This window comes from Periophthalmus magnuspinnatus, chromosome 9 (genome assembly GCF_009829125.3).
Source record: "Periophthalmus magnuspinnatus isolate fPerMag1 chromosome 9, fPerMag1.2.pri, whole genome shotgun sequence".
NCBI classification, from domain to species: Eukaryota; Metazoa; Chordata; class Actinopteri; order Gobiiformes; family Gobiidae; genus Periophthalmus; species Periophthalmus magnuspinnatus.
In genome coordinates, this window is record NC_047134.1 from 3,185,445 (window position 1) to 3,201,395 (window position 15,951).

At 46.9% G+C, this 15,951-nt stretch overlaps 3 protein-coding genes across 3 annotated transcripts; 1 reads left to right on the plus strand and 2 right to left on the minus strand.

Annotated features, from left to right (window-relative positions):
• Positions 1–1,339: 1,339 nt before the first annotated feature.
• On the plus strand, positions 1,340–6,668 carry sh2d3cb (SH2 domain containing 3Cb). The gene is made up of 6 exons (XM_033972050.2): positions 1,340–1,899; positions 2,563–2,678; positions 3,892–4,063; positions 4,422–4,533; positions 4,971–5,198; positions 6,144–6,668. Exons 1-6 carry the CDS (start codon positions 1,462–1,464, stop codon positions 6,317–6,319), a joined length of 1,242 nt encoding a protein of 413 aa, XP_033827941.1. The 5' UTR covers positions 1,340–1,461; the 3' UTR covers positions 6,320–6,668.
• On the minus strand, positions 6,648–11,244 carry LOC117376582 (UDP-glucuronosyltransferase 2B31-like). The gene is made up of 2 exons (XM_033973093.2): positions 11,071–11,244; positions 6,648–9,224 (listed from the first exon to the last, which is right to left on the minus strand). The coding sequence occupies exon 2, from the start codon at positions 9,215–9,217 to the stop codon at positions 7,637–7,639; it is 1,581 nt and encodes a 526-aa protein (XP_033828984.1). The 5' UTR covers positions 9,218–9,224; positions 11,071–11,244; the 3' UTR covers positions 6,648–7,636.
• A 1,117-nt stretch (positions 11,245–12,361) lies between these two features.
• On the minus strand, positions 12,362–15,221 carry LOC129456138 (UDP-glucuronosyltransferase 2B31-like). The gene is made up of 2 exons (XM_055224429.1): positions 15,155–15,221; positions 12,362–14,122 (listed from the first exon to the last, which is right to left on the minus strand). The coding sequence occupies exon 2, from the start codon at positions 14,113–14,115 to the stop codon at positions 12,535–12,537; it is 1,581 nt and encodes a 526-aa protein (XP_055080404.1). The 5' UTR covers positions 14,116–14,122; positions 15,155–15,221; the 3' UTR covers positions 12,362–12,534.
• Positions 15,222–15,951: the final 730 nt, after the last annotated feature.

A 15,951-nucleotide genomic window follows, 5' to 3' on the forward strand; every position in this document is an offset into this window, starting at 1 on the left:
GGCTGAATTAGAACTTTACCTGATTTGTCTCATTTTTCACACTGACCATGCCCAACAACGGCAGGAGCTCTGAAGTTGCTATAGTAACTGTAGTCTGGACAAACCTCATGTCTGAGATTGGTTGGTTCAAATTGACACTTGAACATAAAGTGCTGTACTGATAAATACTTGCTCAAAGTCTGAGAACATTCTGTATTTAAATTATTATAAAGTTAAAACAGAGCCGAGCTCATTTAAGTGACTGCAGAAGTAAAAGCACAAATTTTGATCGTTTTTTGTTTCTATTTCTGAAAACAAACTTGATGAAATTGGCAAACTTTGTTGTATATACGTATAAGATCAGCAATGTGTGTGGTTACAGCAACAGACGACACAACAAACACGTTTAACGAGATAAATGAGTAAAAAGGGACAAATTGAATCATATTTGAATAAAGAAACAATGTTATGCCTTTGTCTTTCCACAGATGCGCTCTGCAAGAGTCTCTGCTCACACCTGAGGAGCCTAAAATCCCAGAGTCAGACTGTGGCAGGTCCAACCACCTATCCCCACCCCCCACTCAGGAGCACTCTCAAGCTAACAAAGCTAAACATGCTAACAAGGCTAACAAGGCTAATGAACTGCTAATGTTTCCAACACCATCTACAAAACAAGACATGACCTCAGCAGCAAACCAGGACTTAAACCGGGACTTAAACCAGGACTTAAACCAGGACTTGAACCAGGACTTAAACCGGGACTTAAACCAGGACTTAAACCGGGACATAAACCAGGACTTAAACCAGGATTCAAACCGGGACTTAAACCAGGACTTAAACCGGGACTTAAACCGGGACTTAAACCGGGACTTAAACCAGGACTTAAACCAGGATTCAAACCGGGACTTAAACCAGGACTTAAACCGGGACTTAAACTGGGACTTAAACCGGGACATAAACCAGGACTTAAACCAGGATTCAAACCGGGACTTAAACCAGGACTTAAACCGGGACTTAAACCAGGACTTAAACCGGGACATAAACCAGGACTTAAACCAGGATTCAAACCGGGACTTAAACCAGGACTTAAACCGGGACTTAAACCGGGACTTAAACCGGGACTTAAACCAGGACTTAAACCAGGACTTGAACCAGGACTTAAACCGGGACTTAAACCAGGACTTAAACCGGGACATAAACCAGGACTTAAACCAGGATTCAAACCGGGACTTAAACCAGGACTTAAACCGGGACTTAAACCGGGACTTAAACCGGGACTTAAACCGGGACTTAAACCAGGACTTAAACCAGGACTTAAACCAGGACTTAAACCGCGACTTAAACCGGGATTTAAACCGGGACTTAAACCAGGACTTAAACCAGGACTTAAACCGGGACTTAAACCGGGACTTAAACCAGGACTTAAACCAGGACGTAAACCAGGACTTAAACCAGGACTTAAACCAGGATTCAGACCAGAACATGGACAGATGTCTGGACCTGCAGGATTTAAACCAGTCTACAGACAAACAGCAAGACCCGAATTTGAACCAGGATTTGTACTTGTGCGAGGACTCAAAACAGAATTCGGTCCAGGACTTGGACCAGGACTTGGACCAGGACTCAAGCGGCTACACTGAGCTGGTTCCTCAGAGTTACGTGGAGAGGCTGCACATCGAACATCAGGGCCCAGATAAGCTAAAGGCTAAAAATATTAGCTTCAGTGTCCCTGAGTCCACCTCCTGCTTCAGCCCCAGGGTCGAGGTCACTTCCTGTTTCCGTCCGTTGACATACCAGTCGGCGCTGATGTCCACAGAAAACCGCCCCCTAGAGGTCGCCGTCCTGCGAAAAGTCAAACATCTCCTGGCTCAGGTCCACCCCAAGATGGCCGCCCTGCACATCACCAAGGCCGACTGTGAGGTGAGACACTTCAGTTGTGTTCTCCATGTCCGTGTGGAGTTCATGTATTCTCTCTGTGTCCGTGTGGAGTTTGTGTGTTCTCTCTGTGTCCGTGTGGAGTTTGCGTGTTCTCTCTGTGCCTGTGTGGAGTTTGTGTGTTCTCTCTGTGTCCGTGTGGAGTTTGCGTGTTCTCTCTGTGTCCGTGTGAAGTTTGCGTGTTCTCTCTGTGTCCGTGTGAAGTTTGCGTGTTCTCTCTGTGTATGTGTGGAGTTTGTGTGTTCTCTCTGTGTATGTGTGGAGTTTGTGTGTTCTCTCTATGTCTGTGTGGAGTTTGTGTGTTCTCTCTGTGTATGTGTGGAGTTTGCGTGTTCTCTCTGTGTCTGTGTGGAGTTTGCGTGTTCTGTCTGTGTATGTGTGGAGTTTGCGTGTTCTCTCTGTGTCTGTGTGGAGTTTGTGTGTTCTCTCTGTGTATGTGTGGCGTTTGCGTGTTCTCTCTGTGTCTGTGTGGAGTTTGTGTGTTCTCTCTGTGTATGTGTGGAGTTTGCATGTTCTCTCTGTGTCCGTGTGGAGTTTGCGTGTTCTCTCTGTGTCTGTGTGGAGTTTGCATGTTTTCCCTGTGTCTGGCTGCAGCTCAGGTTGTCCTGACCAAGACTAGGCTAAGATCTGGAGATCTCTTTCTCTCAGGTGGGGCGGGTCGTACAGGTGACCCCACAGCAGCAGAGGATCATGGGAGCTCAGTCTGGGGTGGAGCTGCTCACTCTGCCACATGGACAACAGCTCAGACTGGACCTGCTCGAGAGGTAAATCCAAGTCCGGGTCCAGACCTGGATCGGTCCAGGTTTACACCTGGTTCAGTCTGGGTTTAGACCTGCTTTAGACCTGAATCAGTCTTGGTTTAGACACTGGATTTCTAGCCCAGACCTAACCCAGGTCTTTCTCGCGGTCTAAACCAGATTTTACCCCGGTCTAATGCTGATCTAATCCCGATCTCTCTAGTGGTCTAATCCCAGTCTAATTCCGGTCTAATTATTTATTTTTTTCTCTTGGTCTAATCCCGGTCTTTCTCTTAGTCTAATCCCGTTCTAATACTGGTCTTTCTCTTGGTCTAATCCGGTCTTTCTCTTGGTCTAAATCTGGTCTTTCTCTTGGTCTAGTCCCAGTCAAATCCTGGTCTTTCTTTTGATCTAATCCTGGTCTAATGCTGGTCTTTCTCTTGGTCTAATCCCAGTGTAATCCTGATCCTTCTCTTGTCTAATCGTTTTTTTCTCTTGGTCTAATCCCAGTTTTTGTCTTGGTCTAGTCCCGGTCTAATCCCAATCTTTTTCTTGGTCTAATCCATCTTTCTTTTGATCTAATCCTGGTCTAATACTGTTTTTTCTCTTGGTCTAATCCCGGTGTAATCCTGATCCTTCTCTTGTCTAATCGTTTTTTTCTCTTGGTCTAATCCCAGTTTTTGTCTTGGTCTAGTCCCGGTCTAATCCTAATCTTTTTCTTGGTCTAATCCATCTTTCTTTTGATCTAATCCTGGTCTAATACTGTTTTTTCTCTTGGTCTAATCCTGGTCTTTCTTTTGATCTAATCCTGGTCTAATGCTGGACTTTCTCTTGGTCTAATCCTGGTGTAATCCCAGTCTTTCTCTTGATCTAATCCAGTTTTTTTCTTGGTCTAGTCCTGGTTTTACTCTAGTCCCAGTCAAATCCTGGTGTTTCTCTTGGTCTAATCCTGGTCTTTAAAAAAAAAATCTAATCCTGGTCTAATGCTGGTCTTTCTCTTGGCCTAATCCTGGTGTAATCCTGATCCTTCTCTTGGTTTAATCCGTTTTTTCTCTTTGTCTAATCCTAGTCTTTCTCTTGGCCTGGTCCCGGTCTAATGCCAATCTTTTTCTTGGTCTAATCCCCGTTTTTTCTTTTGATCTAATCCTGGTCTAATACTGTTTTTTTCTTGGTCTAATCCCGGTCTTTCTCTTGGTCTAATCCCGGTTTAATCCCGGTCTTTCCCTTGGTCTCCGCTCAGGTTCGAGACCATGGCCCTGGCTCTGGCCGTCCAGGTCTTGGGCTGCACTGGATCCCTGGAGGAGCGGGCGTCTCTGGTGAACAGGCTGATCCTCACGGCCTCAGAGCTCCGCAGCTCAGTGGGGAACCTGTTTGGGTTTGGAGCCGTGATGAGAGCGCTGCAACTGCCTCAGGTCAGAACTACCTTGGGTCAAAGGTCAGAGTATATTGATACTAAGGAATAGACTTGACACTTACTTTGTTTCCTATTCCCATGTGGCCTTATATCTGTGTAATCCCTCAGTGTCCAGACAGGTTCCATAGTGGTCCATGGGCGTACACTAGTTTATGTGTCTTATACTTGTGAAAGATACGGCTCAAAATTAATCCAAAGCACATTTACACAGGCAAGGAGAAGTGTCCTGCTCAACAGCACAACGACAGCATGCACAGAGCTAAAATCAATCAAAAGTCAATTCATTTCCCCTAAAGTCAAACCAAAGACTCACCTGCCGTGTCTTCACCTGTCGTGTATTCACCTGTCTGTGACAGGTGTCTCGTCTGGACCAGACCTGGGTGACATTACGCCAGCGACACACAGAGGGCGCTGTTCTCTTTGAAAAAACTCTCAGACCCTTTATGAAGAATCTGAACGAGGGACGAGGTGAGAACTAAACCAGGACTGCACCAGGTCTAAACCAGGTCTAAACCAGGACTAAATCAGGACAAAATCAGGACTGAATCAGGACTACACTAAGTCTAAACCAGGACTAAATCAGGACTAAACCAGGACCAAATCAGGACTACACTAAGTCTAAACCAGGACTAAATCAGGACAAAATCAGGACTACACCAGGTCTAAACCAGGTCTAAACCAGGTCTAAACCAGGTCTAAACCAGGTCTAAACCAGGACTAAATCAGGACTATGCTAGATCTAAACTGGGTCTAAACAAGGAGTAAACCAGGTCTAAACTAGGATTAAACCAGGACTAAACCAGGATTAAACCAGGACTAAATCAGGACTAAATCTGGACTAAATCAGGACTAAATCAGGACTACCCAAGGTCTAAACCAGGTCTAAGCCCTTGTTTCTCCTGCAGAGACGTGCCCGCTCTCTGGTACCTGTTTCCCTCATGTGCTGCCGCTGCTGGTGCTGATGGAGAGGGGAGCTCCAGCATTGCAGAGAGCAGGGGAGGCTCCGGGAGACTTACCCCAGCTCTGGGACTCGGATCTGGGGGTGGACGTGTTCATGTTCCACCTGTCTGCAGCCAGAACCATGGCTCAGCTCGGCAACGTCTACAAGACCAATGCCACCAGCAAACTACAGGGTCAGAACCAGGACCGAACCAGGACTGAACCAGAACCGAACCAGGACCGGACCAGGACTGAACCAGGAATAGACCAGGACTAAACCAGAACTAAACCAGGTCTAAACCAAGACCCAAACCAGGACTGAACCAGGACTAAACCAAGACTAAACAAGGACTAAACCAGGGCTGGACCAGGACTAAACCAGGACTAAACCAGGACTGAAACAGGAGTGAAGCAGGACTAAACCAAGACTAAACCAAGACTAAACAAGGACTAAACCAGGACTAAACCAAGACTAAACAAAGACTAAACCAGGGCTGGACCAGGACTAAACCAGGACTAAACCAGGATTAAACCAGGACTAAACCAGGACTGAAACAGGAGTGAAGCAGGACTAAACCAAGACTAAACCAAGACTAAACAAGGACTAAACCAGGGCTGGACCAGGACTAAACTAGGACTAAACCAGGACTGAACCAGGACTGAAAAAGGACTGAACCAGGACTAAACCAAGACTAAACCAGGACTAAACCACGGTCAAACCAGGACTAAACTAAACCAGGACTAAACCAGGAACAGAACTAAAAGTGTAATTTATCTTTATTTATGGAGAGATGCCATGGCTCTGGACATATTCTGCTCCAAAAGGGGTATAAGTTCAGTCAATAAAGCTGAACTCCTGCCTCACAACAAGAAGGTTTGGGATTTGATTCTCGCTGCTCCTGTTTTCTCTGCTAATGAAACATGTTCAACAGCTCCCTCTGGCGGTGGACCCTGGTAAAATCTCAGGGACTTGATGCCTTAGTTGTAAACCAGGACTAAACCAGGACTACAGCAGAACTAAACCAGGACTAAACCAGGACTATGGCAGGACTGAACCAGGACTGAACTAGAACTGGAGCAGGACTAAAGCAGAACTAAACCAGGTCTGACCCTTCAGTATTTCCCTCTGGTGTGTTCAGGTCTGGAGCCGGACTCGGGTCTGGAGCAGGTCTTCTCCACAGAGTTCCAGATGCGTTTGCTCTGGGGACACAGAGGAGCCTCTGCCCCACAACATCTGAGATACCACAAGTTCTACCAAGTCCTGACCGCCCTGTCCCACAGACTGGAGCCTCCAAGAACCAGGACTAAGAAGTAAAAGAGATCTAAAGACTGGAGCCTCCAACAACTAGGACCAAGAACTGAAGCACGACTAAACCAAGACTAAACCAGGACTAAAGCAGCACTGAGAACCAAGTTTGAAAGAATAGAGTCTGTTTTTTTTTTTTTTTGCAAACACAGAAAAATAAACCACACTAAACCAGGACCAGGACTTTTATAGCCAGATTAAAGCAGGACTAAAGATAGACTAAACCAGGACTAAAGCAGGACTAAACCAGGAATGGAGCAGGACTAAACCAGGTCTAAACCCGGACCAGGACTTTGAGCTCAGTAGTTCTGGGGCTGGTTGATAAAGACACATGTCACACTGTAGTTTGAGGTTTATTTATTTGTCACATTTTATAAAAAAAAAAAAAAGAAAAAAAAAGTGAAAATTTAAATATTTTTAATATTTAATAAAGTATTTCCTGTTTATCTGGGTCCATTTTGTTTTTTGTGGTCAGTTCCTCTGGTCTGTGTTTGTAATCTGACCCTTCGTCATCATGGAAATGTATTTACACCAAACACAAAGACGCTCTGGACACATGACACCACAGATGAAAAAAACAGACAAAACTGAAACTCAACTGAACCACTGTAATGTGAGCCTATTGTGAACTAATCCTGCCCTCCCTGTGTGTCAGATGCCCTCCCTGTCTTTTTGTCAGTTGTTAAAAATGTGAACTTTGACATGAATCCTTTTATTAAAATAGAAATCTCACCTCTGATCACAATCCAAATGATGACCAACTCTATAAATACATGAATACATAAAAAATGTACTTAAATATTTATATTTATATTTATATATTCATTTATTGAACTTTTAATTATTTTGGCATAATTAACTTGACTCATTTATTTATTTGTACAGATTTGTATTTCATTCGTTTAACAGCTGCTTATTTCTTAAAGTGAAACTAAACACTAAATCCACATTTGCTACTAAACTGTGAATATGGTGTTTTAATTATTTTTGTTTAACTTTAGAGGAAAACTAAGTCAATCTACAGCTTTGTGTCAAAAACAGAATGTGTTCTGTCTCCAGTGGCATCTGTGCTATGTGACATCACCCATGACTGTCCTGATTACAGCCGGGTGTTCCTGATGCAAGCGCCTGGCTGCAGAGGCTGAGTTTGAAGTGTGCGTGCCTGTTAGACCAATCACACTGTTCCTGATACCTCCTCCCCCTTCATGCTCCCCTTTAGTCTTCCAGACCCCACCTCTTCCTCCCTCTCCCACTCTCTCTCCTTTTGTCCTCCAGTTACTGTGTTTATCTATAGTTTTGTCAGTTCTGGTCCTCTGCACATTGAGTTCAGTCTGTTTTGGATTTTCTTCTGGAGAACAGCGCCCCCCAGAGGACTCTGAGTGTCTTTGTGCAGACGTACAGGCTCAGAGCGGCTAACGCTAGCAGGAATGCGGCTACATCCAGGCAGTAGTACTGGACCTTGGAGAGTCTGTAGGACTCTGTGACCAGATGTTTGGCTCCTCCGTGTCTCATCACAAACTCGATCCAGAACATGGCTCGGTCCAGCGGTTTGAGCGGCTGGTCTCGGTGCAGAGCTGAGAGACGCTTCATGTTCTCTCTGTATGAAGGTTCATGCAGAACCTCCTTCAGAGCCTCCAGGAACACGTCTCTGTTCACTGTGGAAACATCTAACACTTTGGCCACTCCTCGCATCTGCATCCTGAAGAAGTTGTCCTGCTGATCGAACATGAGTGGCAGCCCCACCAGAGGCACGCCGTGGTGGATGGCCTCCTGGAGACCGTTGGTTCCACCGTGAGCCACAAAGAGCCGCGTCTGTGGGTGGGCGAGGAGGTCCGTCTGCGGGAGCCAGTCCACCAGCAGAGTGTTGTTCCCCAGAGTGGACGGTCTCCTGCCCTTGTGTCTCCAGATGACCTTCTGAGGCAGCTGAGCGAACGCAGCTGCCACCTCCTCGCTGATGTCATGGGGCAGTTCAGCCACGAGTGTCCCTAGGGTCATGACAATGACGCCATGTTCTCCGGCGCTCTGCACAAACGCCTCCAGCTCCAAGGACAGAGCTTTGGGCTCTTTGCACTGGAAGCCCGACATGTAGACCACGTTGGGCATGGTCGGACGAGGGAACTCAAAGGTGAAGTCGTTTCTCATGAGCCAGATGTCGGCCGACTGGAACAGATCCATGTAGTGCACCCCAGGACCAAAGTGTTTGTGCACAAAGGGTTTGTAGTTTGGGTCGGTCACGTACCAAATCTGAAGCCGCGTGAAGAAGAAGACCAGCATGTTCTTGAGGCGCTGGAGGAAGTTCATGTGGTCTGTGGCTTCAGTCATGGGGATGGGCACGTAGGACAGCGGCGTAGGTGCAATGGCAAAGTGCCCCTCCCCCTGCACCGTCCAGCGCACGTTTAGCACCAGAGGCAGTTTTAGCTTGTGCGCTAGCAGCACGCCTGCCCCAATGGCCGGGTCTGTCAGCATAAGGTCATAGCGCGCGTCTCTCAGCTCCTTCATCAGCTTTTGGTTCTCAAACATCTGCTCCAGCATCAGCACGATCTGTCGGTTCATCTCATAAAATGCCTGAACGATCTCCACCTCCAGAGCCATGCGTGTCCACATGGAGGCGCCCTCGCGCCGCAGACTCAACATCTTGGCAGTGAATGAGCCGAATTGTTTCTCGCTGAAGCCGGCGGAGGCGTTTATGGTGATGGAGCGATAGAATGGAGCCTCCGCCTTTATGTACCAGGTGTCCAGGGGGCGGAGCACCGTGACCTCATGACCTCGGGAGTGAAGCTCCTCCAAAAGAACCCTCATGTTCACCCAATGAGACCCGTCCAGAGGAAACACCAGCACCTTACCCCCCGAAACAGGACAGGAGCAGAGACAGGTGCACAGGAGCGACAGAAGCAGCCCGAGGAGCATCCTGAGTCTGAGGAGGACACACATGAGGTTCATAAGAAAAAAATGCACTGGATTTTTATTTTTCAACATCCAAAGCGCTTTATTATTGTAGCCACAGCTGCTCTGGGACAGACTGAAGTGAGGGGTCATCGGCCCCTCCCACCACCAACATTCACTCACCACATTCACACTAGGCAAGTGTGGTGAAGATTGTGGTGAGCATTGCACTGGAGAAATAAAACATCTACTCCATAAGAGAATGTACCAACACCATCATGAGAGCAGCTCATCTGCTGTACATCTCCATCTCAAAGACACTTACCACTCCTTTGAGGACAGTGAGGTACAGATTTGAGCCAGAGAGAAGAAACGGTTTGAGTTAAAGAGGCAATTTTTTTTTGGACAGACAATCCTTTCTTGAACAGGAATAGGGGCCTTAGACATCATTTGTCCCCCTTCTATAACTCCATCCTCAGACCCAAAGCAAACAAAGAAACAAAGGGAACAATATAGCTAGCCAGGATGCCAACAGATATGGACGCACCCATTGAGAGTTGTATGATTATGTGAAGTTTGTCTCAGACACAGTGCACACTTGTAGCTCAATGGACCTAGCCTACAAACAGAAACTGTAAACAAAAGCTGTTTCCAGTTTCAGTGTAGTTAGCTCCTCCCTTCAGACGGATTTAAGGCAGCGTGCTTGTCTTGAATGGGTGGAGAAACTGAATGCAATAATGGGAACTGTGCAATGAGTGTAATGTGCATTGTGTGGAACGTGGCATGTAAAGAATATGTGGAATGTGCAATGAGTGTAGTGTGCAATTTAAATTTGGACCTTTTAGTGACTCCAGCCTTTGGGACATCGTATGGAAATTAGCCTTTGGCTATAATCTGATGTGTTTACATTCATGTTGTATAATAAATAAAATAAGTGTCCAACAGTAATATGACCAGAACTGAAGAAGTGGCTTGGGTGAGCAGCTAAATGTCACACTCATGTTTTGTCCAGTAGACAGATTTAACTTTGGCTTTTACTATGCGATGTGCATGAAGTGTCTTGCCCAAGGACACAACAACAGGTTAGACGGGTGTCTTTACAATAAAGATAATAAAGATTTCTGGTTGTTATATTGCACTTTTCCCTCCTCAGTGACTGAGGCAGACAGGAAGTGTCTTGCCCAACGATATAAAGGCACTGTCACAGTGGTCAGTTTAAAATGTAACTGTGTCTTACTCCTGTGAACTCTGCATGAACTCTGGAGACCCTGGACTGTAGCGCTCCCTGTGGACTGTGTGTGAGCTATACACTCTGGACTAAACCAGGACTAAACCATGACCAGGACTAAACCATGACCAGGACTAAACCAGGACCAGGACTAAACCAGGCCCATAACAAGGATTAAACCACAGTCCAGATAGCCTTGTGTTTCAGTGTTGAAAGTGTATTGTGCTGTTTATAGAGAGATTATGGTGTTTGGCAAATCTTCTTAAAACCTAAAAAAATGATTTTTGCTTCAGAATTTCCTGCAAACAAGTGTAAACAAATACCAGCCACAACCCGTCTGGACGTGTCCAAAAATTTGCATCTGGAAACGCTGAGCTGGAACCAAAAACATCTACAAAAAGTCCTCAAAAAGAGACCAGGACCGAACCAGAACTGAACCAGGACCGAGACAGGACCGGACCAGGACAAACCAGGAGCGAAACAGGACTGGACCAGTAGTGAATCAGGGGTGAACCTGGACCGAACAAGGACTGAAGCAAGACTAAACCAGAACTAATCCAGGACTAAATCAGAACAACACCAGGTCTAAATCAGGACTTAACTTAAGGTAAATATTCCTAATAAGACAAACAGACTCTGAAATACTTACAGTATGCTGTCTGCAAGGTCAGTGAGAGAGGAGAGAACTGAACCAAGTCTGAACCCACACTGAAAAAAGGTATAGAAAAAAAGAGGGAGACAGAGGGAGAGAGGGAGTGGTGCGTTCACAGACCTGCGTTTATCCTGGCACTTTTACATAACCTTCCACCCTCATGCCCTCAGAGAGGCAGGAGCTGATAAGAAACAGAATAAAATGGACCAAAGGACAGAGAGATAGAGAGAGGGAGAGACGGAGGGAAAGAGGGAGAGAAAGAAGGAAGGGCGGAGGTGGGGAGAGACACAGGGCGAGAGGGAGAGGGAAAGGGAGGGAGAGGGAAGGAAAGAGAGAGACTGAAAGAGAGGAAGGAGGGAGAGCAGGAGAGAGAGGGAAGGAAGGGGGAGAAAGAGGGAGAGAGATGGAGGGAGGGTGGGGGGAGGGAAGGAGAGCAGGGGGCTGTGGGTCAGTGCTTCACACAGTTCACTTCTGATCCATAACAGTAAATGACTGTAAACACCACTTCACGAGGAGGTCACGGGTTTGATTGAGTTTGAATGTTTCTTTTGGTCTTTAAGCCTCAAACCTGCAGCTACTGACCAGGACATGAACATTTGAATCATAAATGGATTAAGATTTAAATCTTCAAACTGTTCTATTCAGACTGTTCTTTTATTTATTTATTTGATTGGGACGTTGCTGATGAACAGACATGATGCAACATGGCTGTAAACACACTGGATTATAACCAAACAATCATTTCCATCCATTGTCTCAAAGGCCTGGGGTCACAAAAGGACCAAAATAAAAGTTGTACTCTGCACTCACTGCATAGTTCCCTTAATTTCACATTACATTCATTCCACAGTCCTCGTTATTTCAGTCAGTTTTTCCACCCATTCAAGACAATTACATTTTATATCCACCCCCTTCATATTTTGTCCAAACATGCAAATATGTCTCTATAGAAAAGTTAAACTAACATTGCTTCTATAGATGATGCATGTTTGGTTTGGCCATCACCATTTTTTGAGCTTTCAAAGAACTGTATGTGGGACATTCTCTCAGTTTTACCGTGAGACTTTTCTGCAGGCTCACACCTTGGACAGATAATACATTCTGACCAAAAGTGGTCCGTCTGTGGGGGTCACAGGTCACCTCGGGTGGTGGCTTGTTTGGTCGTTGCTAAATTGTCTTTATATTTAATGTGCTCCTTTAATGATGGTGGTGTAGGACTTGAGCACCACTGTAAGCTAACATGAGAGTGAGCGCAGTTTAGGTGTTTGGGAGGTTACACTTGAATTCTGTCACTATATGCAAATTAAGTGGGTGGGATGAACTTCAGTCTGTAACTGGGTTGGTGTCTGAAAAAAGACACAGCACTTTTTATTATTTAAAAATACATTTAACAATAAGTCACTTGGTTTATTCATGTGTTTATCTATAGTTTTGTCAGTTCTGGTCCTCTGCACATTGAGTTCAGTCTGTTTTGGATTTTCTTCTGGAGAACAGCGCCCCCCAGAGGACTCTGAGTGTCTTTGTGCAGACGTACAGGCTCAGAGCGGCTAACGCTAGCAGGAATGCGGCTACATCCAGGCAGTAGTACTGGACCTTGGAGAGTCTGTAGGACTCTGTGACCAGATGTTTGGCTCCTCCGTGTCTCATCACAAACTCGATCCAGAACATGGCTCGGTCCAGCGGTTTGAGCGGCTGGTCTCGGTGCAGAGCTGAGAGACGCTTCATGTTCTCTCTGTATGAAGGTTCATGCAGAACCTCCTTCAGAGCCTCCAGGAACACGTCTCTGTTCACTGTGGAAACATCTAACACTTTGGCCACTCCTCGCATCTGCATCCTGAAGAAGTTGTCCTGCTGATCGAACATGAGCGGCAGCCCCACCAGAGGCACGCCGTGGTGGATGGCCTCCTGGAGACCGTTCGTTCCACCGTGAGCCACGAAGAGCCGTGTCTGTGGGTGAGCGAGGAGGTCCGTCTGCGGGAGCCAGTCCACCAGCAGAGTGTTGTTCCCCAGAGTGGACGGTCTCCTGCCCTTGTGTCTCCAGATGACCTTCTGAGGCAGCTGAGCGAACGCAGCTGCCACCTCCTCGCTGATGTCATGGGGCAGTTCAGCCACGAGTGTCCCTAGGGTCATGACAATGACGCCATGTTCTCCGGCGCTCTGCACAAACGCCTCCAACTCCAAGGACAGAGCTTTGGGCTCTTTGCACTGGAAGCCCGACATGTAGACCACGTTGGGCATGGTCGGACGAGGGAACTCAAAGGTGAAGTCGTTCCTCATGAGCCAGATGTCGGCCGACTGGAACAGATCCATGTAGTGCACCCCAGGACCAAAGTGTTTGTGCACAAAGGGTTTGTAGTTTGGGTCGGTCACGTACCAAATCTGAAGCCGCGTGAAGAAGAAGACCAGCATGTTCTTGAGGCGCTGGAGGAAGTTCATGTGGTCTGTGGCTTCAGTCATGGGGATGGGCACGTAGGACAGCGGCGTAGGTGCAATGGCAAAGTGCCCCTCCCCCTGCACCGTCCAGCGCACGTTTAGCACCAGAGGCAGTTTTAGCTTGTGCGCTAGCAGCACGCCTGCCCCGATGCCCGGGTCTGTCAGCATAAGGTCATAGCGCGCGTCTCTCAGCTCCTTCATCAGCTTCTGGTTCTCAAACATCTGCTCCAGCATCAGCACGATCTGTCGGTTCATCTCATAAAATGCCTGAACGATCTCCACCTCCAGAGCCATGCGCGTCCACATGGAGGCGCCCTCACGCCGCAAACGCACCATCTTGGCAGTGAATGAGCCGAATTGTTTCTCGCTGAAGCCGGCGGAGGCGTTTATGGTGATGGAGCGATAGAATGGAGCCTCCGCCTTTATGTACCAGGTGTCCAGGGGGCGGAGCACCGTGACCTCATGACCTCGGGAGTGAAGCTCCTCCAAAAGAACCCTCATGTTCACCCAATGAGACCCGTCCAGAGGAAACACCAGCACCTTACCCCCCGAAACAGGACAGGAGCAGAGACAGGTGCAGAGAAGCGACAGAAGCAGCCCGAGGAGCATCCTGAGTCTGAGGAGGACACACATGAGGTTCATTTACTATTGTAGTCATAGCTGCCCTGGGACAGACTGAAGCGAGGGGTCATCGGCCTCTCCCACCACCAACACTCACTCACCAAATACACACTAGGAGATGGTGTGGAGATGGTGTGAAGTGTCTTGCCAATGACATAAAGGCACTGTCACAGTCGTTGGTTTAAAATATAAACTGAACTGTGTCTCAGTCCTGCATGAACTTTGGAGACCCTGGAGTGTCGTGCCTCCTGTGGACTGTTTGTGAGCTGTAAACTCTGGTGAGCCTGGAGTCGTATGAAGTCCACCGCTTTACCACTGCAAGACCAGGACTAAACCAAGACCAAACCAGGACCAGGACTAAAACAAGAACCAAAGCAGGACCAGGACTAAACCAGGACTAAACCAGGACTAAACCAGGACTAAACCAGGACCAGGATTAAACCAGGACCAGGATTAAACCAGGACCAAACCAGGACCAGGACTAAACCAGGACTAAACCAGAACTAAAACAGGACTAAACCAGGACTAAACCAGGACTAAACCAGGACTAAACCAGGACTAAACCAGGACTAAACCAGGACACAACCAGGACTAAACCATGTGCATAACCAGGATTAAACCACAGTCCAGATAGCCTTGTGTTTCAGTGTTGAAAGTGTATTGTGCTGTTTATAGAGAGATTATGGTGTTTGGCAAATCTTTTGAAAATCTCAAAAAACTTCAGATTTTTGCTGCAGAGTTTCCTGGAAACCAGTGTAAACAAATACCAGCCACAACCCGTCTGGATGTGTCCAAAAATCCACATCTGGAAGTGCTGAGCTGAAACCAACAACATCTACAAAAAGTCCTCAAAAAGAGACCAGGACCGAACCAGAACTGAACAAAGATCGAGGCAGGACCAAACCAGGGCCAAACCAGTGCTAATCCAGGACTAAGCCAGGACTGAATCAGGACTAAACCAGGTCTAAATCAGGACATAATTAAAGAAATTATTCCTAATGAGACAAACATACTCTGAAATACTTACAGTGTGCTGTCTGCAAAGTCAGTGAGAGAGGAGAGAACTGAACCAGAACTGAACCAGGGCTGAACCAGGACTGAACCAGGACTGAACCAGGACTGAACCAGGACTGAACTCACACAAAACAAAGGTACAGAAAAAAGAGGCAGAGAGGGACAGGGCAGGAGAGAAGGAGTGGTGCGTTCACAGACCTGCGTTTATCCTGGCACTTTTACATAACCTTAAACCTCATGCCCTCAGAGAGGCAGGAGCTGATAAGAAACAGAATAAAATGGACCAAAGGACAGAGAGAGATAGAGAGAGGGAGAGACGGAGGGAAAGAGGGAGAGAAGGAAGGAAGGGCGGAGGTGGGGAGAGACACAGGGCGAGAGGGAGAGAGAAAAGGATGGAGAGGGAAGGAAAGAGAGAGACTGAAAGAGAGGAAGGAGGGAGAGCGGGAGAGAGAGGGAAGGAAGGGGGAGAAAGAGGGAGAGAGATGGAGGGAGGGTGGGGGGAGGGAAGGAGAGCAGGGGGCTGTGGGTCAGTGCTTCACACAGTTCACTTCTGATCCATAACAGTAAATGACTGTAAACACCACTTCACGAGGAGGTCACGGGTTTGATTGAGTTTGAATGTTTCTTTTGGTCTTTAAGCCTCAAACCTGCAGCTACTGACCAGGACATGAACATTTGAATCATAAATGGATTAAGATTTAAATCTTCAAACTGTTCTATTCAGACTGTTCTTTTATTTATTTATTTGATTGGGACATTGCTGATGAACAGACATGATGCAACATGGCTGTAAACACACTGGATTATAGC